This window comes from Hemiscyllium ocellatum, chromosome 37, assembly GCF_020745735.1.
Source record: "Hemiscyllium ocellatum isolate sHemOce1 chromosome 37, sHemOce1.pat.X.cur, whole genome shotgun sequence".
In the NCBI taxonomy this organism is placed as follows: Eukaryota; Metazoa; Chordata; class Chondrichthyes; order Orectolobiformes; family Hemiscylliidae; genus Hemiscyllium; species Hemiscyllium ocellatum.
Genome location: NC_083437.1, coordinates 25,806,398 through 25,819,778, shown reverse-complemented (window position 1 = coordinate 25,819,778; position 13,381 = coordinate 25,806,398). Strand labels below are relative to the sequence as shown.

Genomic DNA, 13,381 nt, shown 5'->3' with positions numbered 1-13,381 from the left:
CAGCATAAATACACACCCTTGAGTCCAACCTATCCATGTCGACCAGATATCCTAAATTAATCTAGCCCCATTTGCCAGCACTTGGCCCATATCCCTATAAACTCTTCCTATTCATATACCCACCAAATGCTTTATTAAATATTGTAATTGTATCAGCCTCCACCACTTCCTCTGGCAGCTCATTCCATATGCTCACAACCCCCTGCATGATAAAGTAGCCCCTTAGATCCCTTTTAAATCTTTCCCCTCTCACTTTATGCCCTCTATTTTGAACACCCTTACCTTGGAGAAAAGGTCTTGACCTTTTTATCCTATCCACATCCCCTTGTGATTTTATAAACTTCTATAAAACCTCCGAGCCTGGCAGCGTCACAAAAAGTGGCCTAACCAATGTCCTGCACAGACACAACATGGAGTCACAGGTAGATAGGATAGTGAAGAAGGTGTTTGGTATGCTTTCCTTTATTGGTCAGAGTATTGAGTACAGGAGTTGGGAGGTCATGTTGCAGCTATACAGGTCATTTGTTAGGCCACTGTTGGAATATTGCGTACAATTCTGGTCTCCTTCCTATTGGAAAGATGTTGTGAAACTTGAAAGAGTTCAGAAAAGATTTACAAGAATGTTGCCAGGGTTGGAAGATTTGAGCTATAGGGAGAGGCTGAACAGGCTGGGGCTGTTTTTTTCTGGAGCGTTGGAGGCTGAGGGGTGACCTTATAGAGGTTTACAAAATTATGAGGGGCATGGACAGGATAAAAAGGCGAAGTCTTTTCCTTGGGGTCGGGGAGTCCAGAACTAGAGAGCATAGGTTTAGGGTGAGAGAGGAAAGATATAAAAGAGATCTAAGGGGCAATCTTTTCATGCAGAGGGTAGTACACATATGGAATGAGCTGCCAGTGGATGTGGTGGAGGCTGGTACAATTGCAACATTTAAGAGGCATTTGGATGGGTATATGAATAGGAAGGGTTTGGAGGGATATGGGCCTGGTGCTGGGAGGTGGGACTAGATTGGGTTGGGATATCTGGTCGGCATGGACCGAAGGGTCTGTTTCCATGCTGTACATCTCTATAAAACTTTATAACCTCCCAACTCCTATAAGCAATATTCTGCCCAATGAAAGCAAGCATGCTAAATGCCTTCTCCGAGGCAAATGAAAGGACTGCAGACACTGAAGATCAGTGTCTAGATAAAGACTAGATTCCTGGTGAAGGGCTTTTGCCCGAAACCTCAGTTTTCCTGCTCCTCGAATGCTGCCTGACCTGCTGTGCTTCTTCACCACCCTGTCTACATGCGACTCTACTTTCAAAGAACTATGCACTTCAAGGTCTTTGTTCAGTAACACTCCCCAGTTCCTGTCCATTAACAGTATTAGTCTGATTTACCTTTCCAAAATGCAGCACTGCCCATTTATTACACTGCGCAGGAGACAGTGTGGGCAGTACGCTGGGCAGGAGACAGTGTGGGCAGTACGCTGGGCAGGAGACAGTGGGCAATCTGCTGGGCAGCAGACAGTGAGGGTAGTACACTGGGCAGGAGACAGTGTGGGCAGGAGACAGTGTGGGCAGTATGCTGGGCAGGAGACAGTGTGGGCAGGAGACAGTGTGGGCAATATGCTGGGCAGCAGACAGTGTGGGCAGGAGACAGTGTGGGCAATATGCTGGGCAGCAGACAGTGTGGGCAGGAGACAGTGTGGGCAGTATGCTGGGCAGGAGACAGTGTGAGCAGTATGCTGGGCAGCAGACAGTGGAGTGTCGATGTGTTTGTATACTGTCAAGCGTACACTGCCGGTAACAGGCTGCACAGGAGCACTTCAATTCAGCATCTCAAGCATGAAACAGGATAGCCCGTCACCCGCTCGGACAATCGAAGAAACCACTGAATATTCTCATTCGCTACTGAAAGCAACAAATGCTGGGAGATCACAGCGCGTCAGGGAGGACAGCATTCCCTCCACACATCACTCCAACTCTGAGGAAGAGTCATCATTATCCTCCTCTCTCTCTCCATGGACGCTGCGATCCCAGAATTTGTTGTTTTCAGTCCAGCTTCCAGCATCTGCAGGAATTTGCTCCTCCATTCTCACTTGACATGTTATCCATGTGTCTTAACCTCTGTCTAACTCTCCATCTACCTTCTCACTTTCGAATTCCCAAATCGTGTTCACTCTTGACTCGGTCCCTTTCGGTTCTGTCCTGTCTCTAGTCTTCTCTGGGGCAGTGGAGCCCTCCCCTCTCCCTGTCCCTCTCTTGACCGTGTGTGATCAGACAGACACCCACCTCGTCAGTCCCGGGGGCGATCCGGATCAGCGCTGCGGAGGTCAGGCTCAGGGACAGCCACAGAACGGCCTGGGGGCTCATTGTTTAACCCGGGGGGGGTGGGCAGGACACGGCAGCACCAGACACAAGATAAACAAGTGACTTCAGGGGGACGGGTACAAAGTGCTCACTTCTCTCGGAAACTGAAAGGCAGCGGGTTGGGAGGAGCCGGGCCAATGAGAGGGACAGTCCAGGAGCACGTGGTCACTCAGCAAGGTCTCTCACCAGGGAGGAGACAGTGGGGACTGCAGATCAGGGCTGAGAATGTGGTGCTGGAAAAGCGCAGCAGGTCAGGCAGCATCCAAGGAGCAGGAGAGTCCCTGATGAAAGGCTTATGCCTGAAAAGTCGACTCTCCTGCTCCTTGGATGCTGCCTGACCTGCTGCGCTTTTCCAGCAACACATTTTCAGCTCTCTCACCAGTGAAACCGCTTCCAACATCTCCAAAGATATTTTGGTGAGAAAAAAAACAATGGAGGGAGACAGGGCAGGGGATATTCTCAGGACCTAGCCGGTTTAGAGTAGGCTGGGTACAGGAGTGAGATTGGGACTGAGGCCAGTCTGACTGCTCTCCCTCTTGAGCTCACATACTGGTGTCAGATGATAATTACAGCCTGGAATTGTTGTGTCGAGGCCAGTGAGACTTCTACACCTTGCTCACCTCTGACTGCCCTGTGATGGAGGTGCAGCCACACTGCTTTCCATCTCTCTCTCTCATTAAAAGCTGCTGGGAATCTGAGAGATAATAGTCATACAGAACTGTAGTGATTGGAAGGAAGTTGTGGGTCGGTGGATCTCTTGATTGGGATTGTTAACCTGGGTCAAACAGGGATTCCTGGCTAACGAACATAAACAGGAGTGTCAGGGATTCCCCTCAGTCAAGGAGTGGCTCTGAGTTAATTGGTCAGCTTCCATGTACTGAGCGTGTGTAAATAAAGAGTGACTTAGTGACAGAGCTATTTAGAACCTTTGATCCAACTCGCCCAATGCGACCAGCTAACCTAAACTGATCCAGTCCCATTTGGCCCATATCCCTATTAACCCTTCCTTTTCATACACATATCCAGGTGTCTTTTAAATGTTGTAATTGTACAAGTCTGCACCCATTTCCTCTCGCAGTTTGTTCCATTTACACATCACCCTCTGTGTGAAAAAGTTGCCCCTCAGGTCCCTTTTAAATCTTTTCTTGCTCACCTTAAACCTATGCCCTCTAGTTTTGGACACCCCTACTCTGGGGAAAAGACTTTGGTTGTTCACCCTATCCATGCCCTTCATGAATCTATACATCTCTATCAGGTCACCCGTCAGCCTCCAACATTTCAGGGAGAAAAGCCCCAGCCTATTTAGCCTCTCCCTTTAGCTCAATCTCTCCAATCTCTACAACATGCTTATGAATCTTTTCTGAATTCTTTCAAGTTAAACAACATCTTTACTGTAGCATGGGAGACCAGAATTGCACACAATACTCCAAAAGTGACCTAAACAATGTCCTTTACAGCCACACCATGACATCCCAACTCCTATACTCAATGTTCTGACCAATGAAGGCAAACATGCCAAATGCCTTCTTCACCACCCTACCTGTGACTCCACTTTCAAGGAACTATGCACCTTGCATCTCTGTGACAAGATGCAATTGTAAATTAGATGCAAGATTTTCCACGTGACAGCATATGCCTATCATGCTGGGAGATGGATTGTTTTAACAAAATAGAGGTATTATAATTACGAAGCACAATGTTTCACCAAAATCAGAATTTTGCAGTGAAACAGGAAAATCTTACCTTTCCAAAATTCTGGCACAAAATGTGGTTTCAAGGAACAAATTCTACATGGGTTGGTGGTGTCTGTGAATATTAGGGAATTAGAAACTGGAATTGAGTTGGTGAGGATTTGATATCATCTATGACTTGACATGTTACCTCAGTTTCTCTCTCTCTGCTGATGCTGCCAGATCTGCTGGGTTTCTCCAATGTTTTCTGCTTTCTATCTACTGGTTGTTTGATCAAATTGCATGGTTTGCTAGGCTAGGGCTAGTCACATTGCTGAGAGTCTGGAGTCACATGTAGGCCAGACTAGATAAGGATGACAGACTTTCTTTGCCTGAAAATTAACTGAATATGGTTTTACAAAAAACCCAATAATTTTATGGTGGTTGTTAATGTGACTAGCATGTATTCCAGATTAATTAATTTTTAACATTCCGAGCTGCTATGATGGGATTTGAACTCAATTCAAATCCAGACCTGTGGGTTACTAGTCTAGTGCATTAGCACTACACTACCATCCCATTTACGGCAATCCCATTAAATTAATAACTGTTCATAACATGCAAACAATCTCAGGCAGCAGGTGAATATGTTAGGGACTCTGTAAAACAAACCAGATCTCATGAAAACTCTAAGGAAATATTGGAGTTGCCAAATCCACTGGGGTAAGCGACCTTCAGGAAAATAAGGGTTTCTAGCTGGGGCAATCAGGTCAATGACATTGGAAAGGAAAACTCAAAATGAGTAAATCAAACATAGTTACATGGGATCAAACACAAGCAAAGTGATGCTCAACAAGAAATTCCCTGATAATGAAAACAAAATATGACAGATCTGGAAACCTGAAACAAAACTGAAGTGGTGGAGAAACTCAGCAGGTCTGTGGAGAGAGAGAAAAACAGAGTTAATGTCTTGAGTCTGAAATGACGTTTCTTCAGAACCCCATTCAAAATTTTGAAAGATGGAATTAAGAAAAATCCAGATTATAGAATGATTCAATGATCAACATGTCCAGCAATACCAGTTTTCCATACAACATCAATAACTAGTTGACTCCATTGCAGAACGGGACAATGTGTGGTCCAGACTGATCAAATGGTATAAGGCTTTGGTCAGATCTGCTTTGAACTCTGGCTAATTCTGGCCACTGAGACACCAAGGAGATATTTAAGCCTTTGTGGAGCCTCAAGACTAATTCCTGATATCAAAAATGTCTTATCTGTGTTTTGGGAAGAGAATTTGACTATATACCTTGGAAAGGAGTGGTTGAAGAAGAGGTCTTGGGGAAGGATCAAAAATACTAAAGCAAATAGCAAAGTTAAGTCATGAATATTACTTTCAATCAACATGCAGGAGAAAACTCTTGGATACTGACTCAAACTCTGGGACTAAAATTGATAGCCACTTCAGAAAGTGACCAAGACTTGGAACACTTGGGCTGGATGAGTGAGGAGACTGAAAGCCTGGAAATTATTTAAGAAAGAATTAGATTGAGCTTTGCAGATGTGGGGATGTTCTTTATGGATAAATGAACTGAGTGGCTTTCCTCATCCATTTGAGGTTGTGACCTCTGTGACAGCATAAACTAAACCAAATTAGCCTCACTATCACTGGATTCACAACACAACAAAATTAAGACATTCAGTGACCCTCAAACTTTCTCAATTGTTTCAGATCAAACTTTATGAGTAACAGATCTTGGACGCCAAGTTTCTATCTTAAATTTATTGTTACTAGTGTAACTTTGGCTGAACACAGAAACAAGATAATCTAATTAATATCTACAATCTAAAGTTCAAACTTCTCTGATCATAAATTTACTCTCTCAGACAGTTAAAGGATAAATTCGGAAAGGAAATAAAAGAGTTGCAATTTGCCAGTTCAATAAACGACTTCAAGTGATGGATACCAGATTTTCATGATATCTTTGGACAATGGTTTACTCACGGGCAAGTAGTAATGCAAACCTTGCTTGAATTCTGAGTCAGTGGTAAATGCAAACAGTTTTAGCAGATTTTCAGAATGACTCAAAAACAGAAATTGCTGGGAAAGCTCAGCAGGTCTGGCAGCCATCTGTGGAGAGAAAGCAGAGTTAACATTTCAGGTCCAGTCACCCTTTTCAGAACTGAACCTGCAGCATTATCTCTCCTGAGTTTTCCCAGCAATGGACCTGAAATGTTAACTCTGCTTTCTCTCCACAGATGGCTGCCAGACCTGCTGAGTTTTCCCAGCAATTTCTGTTTTTATTTCTGATTCCCAGCATTCACAGTTCTTTGTTTTTTTTCCAGAAAGCTTCACTTATTTCTTGCAAACTGGGATTATTTTCACAGAACATTCAACAACTTGTTAACTCAGTAGACAACTAGAGATAACAAAATAAAATAGATGTCTCCAAAAATCACTCTGTTGCCATAGTCAGAACTTTATCTTTTTTTCCAGTCAACATTCTCTGTGATTGCTGATTAGCACTGGTCCTCCCTTGATTGACCAATTCAAGATGCAATCAGCTGCCTTCCCTGAGCATAGTAACAGAATGATACCTGGACATAAGCAGTACCAGACATCATGAAGGTCAGGCATCCATGAGGAGAGATGATACAAATTGGGCCTGTTTTCTCTAGTATTAAAAGGTTAAGAGGTGATCTGATAAAATTCTTTGAGATATTAACAGAGAGATAAAGATAAACTATTTCCAATGGTTAGAGATTCTAGAACTTGGCGACTTAGTCTGAGAATTAGGGCCAGACCAATGAGAAGAGATTTTAGGAAGCACTTCTCCAAAGGGTGGGAGATGTTTGGCACTCTTTTCCACAAATGGCAGTGGATGCTGGATTAGTGTTCATTTTAAATCTGAGATAGATATTTTTTGGTTAAGTAAAGATATTAAGGGATATGGGCCAATGGTAGGTATACGGAGTTAGGCTACAGATCAGGCATGATCTCAGTGAATGTTGGAACAACCTTGAGAAGCTGATTGGCCTATTCCTGTTCCTATATCTTATGTTCATATGATGACAGCAACAACCTAAAGCTGATTCATCTACAGTGTCCTCAGAACAGTCATTAAGTTGAATTATCTTAAAGGCCCTCTCCAACAGCAAACATTAGTCATTGTTCTTTTTCTTTTAAAGAAGCTGCTGTTCAAAGTTTAACTCTTAACTCCAAACCAAAACAAGAGAGAAATATAAAAAGAAAAATAGTGAGGGTCTTCACACTTTTTGATGGCCATTAGCTGATCATTAGTTGATATATTTTTGCCATTAGCTTATGTATTTACCTTCAGGCATCCCCACGGAATCATTATAGCCAGACGAGGCATTTATATTGTTCTATCCATGCTGGCTCACTGCAAGAGAAACTCACATAATCCCAAATCCCAGCCTTTCCCAATACCCTGCAAATGTCTCACTTCAAGTGTTTATCTAATTCCATTTTGACAGCCATATCGGGGTAAGAGCAACAGGGAGCTTAATAGAGTCATAGGGATGCACAGCACAAAAACAGACCCTTTGGCCCAACTCGTCCATGCCAATATCCTAAATTATATCCTAAATTAATCTAGTCCCATTTGTCAGCACTTGGCCCTTACTCCTCTAAACCCTTCCTATTCATATACCCACCCCTGAGGTCTTTTCCCTGCGGTGGGGGAGACCAGAACGAGAGGGCATAGGTTTAGGGTGAGAGGGGAAAGATATAAAAGAGACCTAAGGGGCAATTTTTTCATGCAGAGACTGGTATGTGTATGGAATGAGCTGCCAGCAGACGTGGTGGAGGCTGGTACAATTGTAACATTTAAAAGGCATCTGAATGGGTATATGAATAGGAAGGGTTTGGAGGGATATGTGCCAGGTGCTGGCAGGTGGGACTAGCTTGGATTGGGATATCTGGTCGGCACGGACAGATGGGACCGAAGGGTCTGTTTCCGTGCTGTACATCTCTATGATTCTTTGACTCTATTTACCTTATCCATGCCCCACATGATTTTATAAACCTCTATGAGGTCACCCCTCAGCCTCTGAAACTCCAGGGAAAACAGTCCCAGCCTATTCAGCCTCTCCCTGTAGCTCAAACACTCAAACCCTGGCAACATCCGTGTAAATCTTTTCTGAACCCTTTCAAGTTTCACAACATCCTTCCTAAAGGAGGGAGACCAGATTTTCACGCAGTATTCCAAAAGTGGCCTAACCAATGTCCTGTACAGCCGCAGCATGACTTCCCAACTCTTGTACTCAGTGCTCTGACCAATAAAGGAAAGCATACCAAACTCCTTCTTCACTGTTCTATCTACCTGCAACTCCACTTTCAAGGAATCATGAACATGCAATCCAAGGTCTCTTTGTTCAGCAACACTCCTTAGGACCTTACCATTAAGTGTACAATTCCTGCTAAGATTTGCCTTTTAATGATTGGTGTTCAAACGATTCCAAGACTAGAGTGACAGTAAGGAGGAGAGAGACCAGTCATGGACAAAATAGTTGGAAGCAGAAACATAATAAAAAAGAAAAAGATAAACATGCTGCCCCAGGAAGTCATGTAACTGATCGTTGGGGAATATTTATCTCTCCCTGTCCCCAAACTGGAACCAGGGAATTCGGGAAATGTTAAGATTCAATTGGGAGAACCTTAAAAGGAAGTGAGTTAATCACTACTAGCATAGAGCAGGTTCAGAAACAATCAATTCATTAATATTCATTGTTTAAACAGGGACAAAACAGATTGAAAAGGGAGGAATATAATGCATTTTAGATCATGAATGGACAATTGAGATTTGTTGTTTTCAGTTGTTGTGCTATGTGAGAACTTCATGTCCCTTCCTATGTGTTGGGGGAAGTACATGTGTAGGATGCATCTATAGTTGCTTGAGCTCAGGTTCATGACATTGAGATGTAATGTTTCAGGAATTGGTCACCCTTCAGGTAGTCAGAGTTCAGGGGTAATAGCGGTGTACCATTCGGAAGAGGAAGAGGCAGTAGGAAGTGCAGCAGTCTTGAGGTGTTTGCTACTTTAAAACTGGAAACTGTTGGGATGGAAGACACCTTGAAGGACTGCAGTGCAGACTAAGATGCAGGACTGCAGCAAAGAGTAAAGATGTAGGTATTATAGGAGATTTCAGTAAAGGAGGCCAGACTGAAATTTCTGTCAGAAGGTCTCACCTAACATGAAGCCCCCCTGGTGCCAGGGTAAAGAACACCACAGTGAGATGCATAATATTCTGCAGTGGGAATGAAGTGAGCAGGAAGTGTGAAATGTGTGGAGATTTTTGGCAGAAAGCATAGGCAATACAGGTTTAGTGGTGAAGGAACAAAGAAATTTAGAGACATAGATGTTTGCAGATCTTTGAAAGAGTAATTTGAAAAGCACAGAGGATCTTAGGCTACATAAATAGAGGTACTGAGCACAAAGACACAGGACCTATACTTAAACTTCATAAAACTCTGGTTAATCCCCAGCTAGAATATGGTGACCAGGCTGATCACCATGCTTCAGGAAGATGTGAGGGTACTTGAGCAGGTGCTTGGGGAATTTACCAGAATCATTCCATGGATGATGGAATTATAGCCCCAAAGTTAGGTTGGAGAAGCTGGATAGATCTCCTTGGAGCAAAGAGGGTATTATGGGCAGATTTAACAAAGAAAATAGACAAAGAAACACTTCTGTTATTAACTGTTGGTTCAAAGACATTTTGAGCAAGAGATATTGGGAGGGAAGGTGCTGCAAAGGGAAACCTTTGTACATGGTAAGGGTCAATGGCCTGAAACTCAGTGCTGATCAGGGTGGTGGAACTGGTAATGATTGATCATTTCAAAAGGAAGATGATTTTTGGTATTTGAGGGAAACAAAGTAGTTCAGAGAAATGGGACTGACACAATTATTTGACAAGAGTTTAATCACAGACCTGATGGACTGACCAGTCTACTTCTCTCCCATCGAGACTCTATGACTTTGAGGCAGTGCTTGCCAGATTCTAATTGCGCCCTGAATTTGGGTTATTGTCCTGTCACCTTTAGTTCATTTGGCAATCACCTTGAATTGGTGTCCTTTGGTTCTCAGCCATTCCACAAATGGGAACAGTTTAACTTTATATATGTCATGTAGATTTCCTTATGAATTTCAACATTCCTATCAGTTTTTTTCTCAGACTCTTATGCTTGAGAAAGAACAACTCCAGCTCCTTCAATCTATCCATGCAACTGAAGTCCTTGTTTCCGAGAACCATTCTTATAAATCTTTTCTACACCCTTTCTAAAGTGCATACATCCTTCCTTCCTCGAGAGTGCTGCCCAGAATTGAATACAATAGTCCCGTTGAGACAGAATTTTATAAACAATTAGTCATAACTTCCAGGCTTTGGAGGTTGCTCTATAAAATGCAGGACTCTGCACCCTTTTAGTCACTTTTTCAACCTACCTTGCTCACTGCAAGAATTTTTGCAAATAATCTGAGGTCCCACTGCTTCTACACTGCATTTAGAATCCTATCCTTTGTGTTACATTGATGCTGCACATTCCTCAAACCAGAATGTATACTTGCCTGAACTAAATTTCAATTTGTCCATTTCATATCCTCTTGACATCCATCACTGGTTTCCTCACCGTTCACAATGCCCTCGAAGTTTTCCCTCATCTGCAAATGTCGAAATCTTGCCCTGAATACCCGGGTCGACATCAGTGAAGAAATGCTCCCACTCTCAGGGAACCCCACTGTGGATTTTCTTCAAGTCTGAAAAATAACTATTCACTGCATCCTTCTGTTTCCTGTCACTCAAATCAAATTCTCAACCATGCTGCCACTGACCCCTTACTACATGGGCTCCACCTGTCTGGCAAGTGTCTTGTGTCACTTTGTTAAATGTCTTTTAGAAATCTGTGCACGCCACAACAAACACCATTATCCTCAGCTGTTGGACTTCAAAGTCATATATTGGGAGTGAAACATTTTGGGACACTGATTATTACATTTTCTGTTCTAGCTCCTTGCTGGGGGAGATAAAAGCTCCAGAAACAGTGAAGGGATTTCCCCAAATCTCCTCGAAATTAGTCATCTTTTCTCCACTCCCCCAGCTTCCTTTGTCTCCTTGATGTTCAAGAAGTGGGTGGGTGTGGGGCATTGTCTACTGAACCCAATTAGAAACAACATCTTGTTTTGATACAGTCACAACACATAGCACGATGGGAGAGAAACTGGATTGAGGGAGGGTCTTTTCAGTTGGCAAAGACACAACTTGGGACAGACTGACACTACCAATCCTAGCTCACCCATGATTGTAGATGGAGGGTGGTAATGTCTGGATTTGATAACTTTGCCAACTGAGCACAACAAATAGATATTCTTAAGAAACGGTAATCATCATTTGTTCTTCAACCCTCTCTCGAATTATTCTGCTATCACTCTTTATCAGATCAAATTATCTGGCAATTAATTTGAAATTTAATTGAGCCAAATCAAGAAGGTTTTCACCTGAGAACTGAGTATAACAGGAAACTGTTCAACCCTGATTAGATCAGTTGTTAAAATGTTCAACAGAAAATACCAAGAAATAGTTGCATATCATGCAGTTTGAGGTCAACGCCCAGTTGCAGGACTCAACTGAGTGTATCTGGGCCCTCTCCCTCCTCTTTCGCCGCCTTGAAAGTGTTAAATGGAACAGTGTAGAGGGATCTTACATTCTTCAAAAAACGTGAGCCTGTCTGAAACTCTCCTGCCTTAACCTAAGTTGAACCAAATCCTGCTCACCCATCATCCACCTTTCTATGCATTGACCTTTTTAAAGATGCAGATGTAAAGCCCAGAAGGTGGACAAATATTCACTTAAATTTGAATCAAAAGGTGTTGGGCGAAATCCAGCACTGATGGTCATCTTATGCATACAGAGTTTGGCATTCTGTTACATTTCATTAACACTGAACTTTTCAGTTGTTTGATTTCTGCCTTAAGTTTATCACCTCTGCTCCTGCATGCACCAGAGTTCCTCAAAATTGCATAACTCTCATTAACTAATACTAACAGGTTGAATTGATTCCCTACAGTATGGAAACAGGCCCTTCGGCATAACAAGTCCACACAGACCTTCCAAAGAGTAGCCCACCCAGTCCCATTCCCCTCTGACTAATGCACCTAACACTATGGGCAATTTAACACAGCCAATTCACCTAACCTGCACATCTTTGGACTGTGGGAGGAAACTGGAGCACCCAGAGGAAACCCACACAGACACTGGGAGAATGTGCAAACTCCACAAAGACAGTCGCTCGAGGCTGGAATCGAACCGGGTCCCTAGCTCAGTGATGCAACAGCGCTAACCTCTGAGCCACCAATTGTCCTATTACAGGTGCCAAGATTAAACCTCTTCCTATTTTATCTGATGTAATGATGCAACAGTTTTCCAATAAGAGATGCTGAATTTAGTCAACAGTAAATACCCTGGCTGATCTAGCCGACTCTTTCTCCTCTTTAACTTAAGGTTACTGAGATCAAAGGTCAAAAGGAGACTATTCCACGCATTGCACCTGCACCAGCTCTCTGAGCACTTTGGCTTGGTGCCAATCTCTTACCCTTTTCCCATAACCGTGAGTATGATTTCTATTTTAATAATTATCTAATGTCCTCATGAAAACGTCAAGTTAACCTGCCTCCACCCCCATTTCCAGTCAGGGCATTCCAGAATCCATCTGCAAAATAATTTCTTTTTTGCCTTACGTTTGCTTCTTTTTCTAAACACCAAATCTGTGCCCATTGGTTCTTGATTCTGAGTGAGAATTGTTTCTGTTCATCTAGTTATTCTGTCAGGACCCCTCGTGATTTTGAAAACCTCTGTAAAATCTCCTCTCAACCTTCACTTCCCCAAGGAAAGCAGTTTCAACCTCTTCAATCTCGCTTCATAAATTACAGTTTCTCATCCATGAAACAATCCTTGTAATTCACTATTCTACTATTAACTTGCTGAGATCACCTCTTCTGCAAATGAACCAAAATTCGGTATCATTCAATTTGACACAAGCCATTATATTAAAGAACCAAATCATCTGAAGCTTGGTCTGATTTTCATTGTCAAGTGATCTTTGCTTAGTCTGTAAATGGAAATGGACTGAGTGGTACTTTCTAATGCTATCAATTTTGATGTCAAAAACCACAAGTGTTGCATAGCTTTTGATGGAAGAGTATTGGTCTTTTAAAGGTTTATAAAATCATGAGGTGTGAATGGCAGATGACTTTTCCCTAGCGTGCGAGATTTCAAGATGAGGGGGCATACTTTTAAGATGAGAGGAGAAAGATTTAAATAAGACATGAGAGGCAACTTTT

The 13,381-nt window shown here is 42.7% G+C and overlaps 1 protein-coding gene across 2 annotated transcripts in view; it reads right to left on the bottom strand.

Annotated features, from left to right (window-relative positions):
- Positions 1-2,446, bottom strand: part of LOC132833770 (tumor necrosis factor receptor superfamily member 1B-like) — a 38,699-nt gene extending 36,253 nt beyond the window's left edge. Inside the window, exon 1 of one of the 2 annotated variants that reach the window (XM_060852311.1) lies at positions 2,276-2,446. In XM_060852311.1, the coding sequence (XP_060708294.1) occupies positions 2,276-2,356 (81 nt within the window). In that variant the 5' untranslated portion in view covers positions 2,357-2,446. The remainder of the gene's footprint in view (positions 1-2,275) is intronic. The other variant, XM_060852313.1, reaches the window with a different exon arrangement.
- Between the last annotated feature and the right edge of the window lie 10,935 nt (positions 2,447-13,381).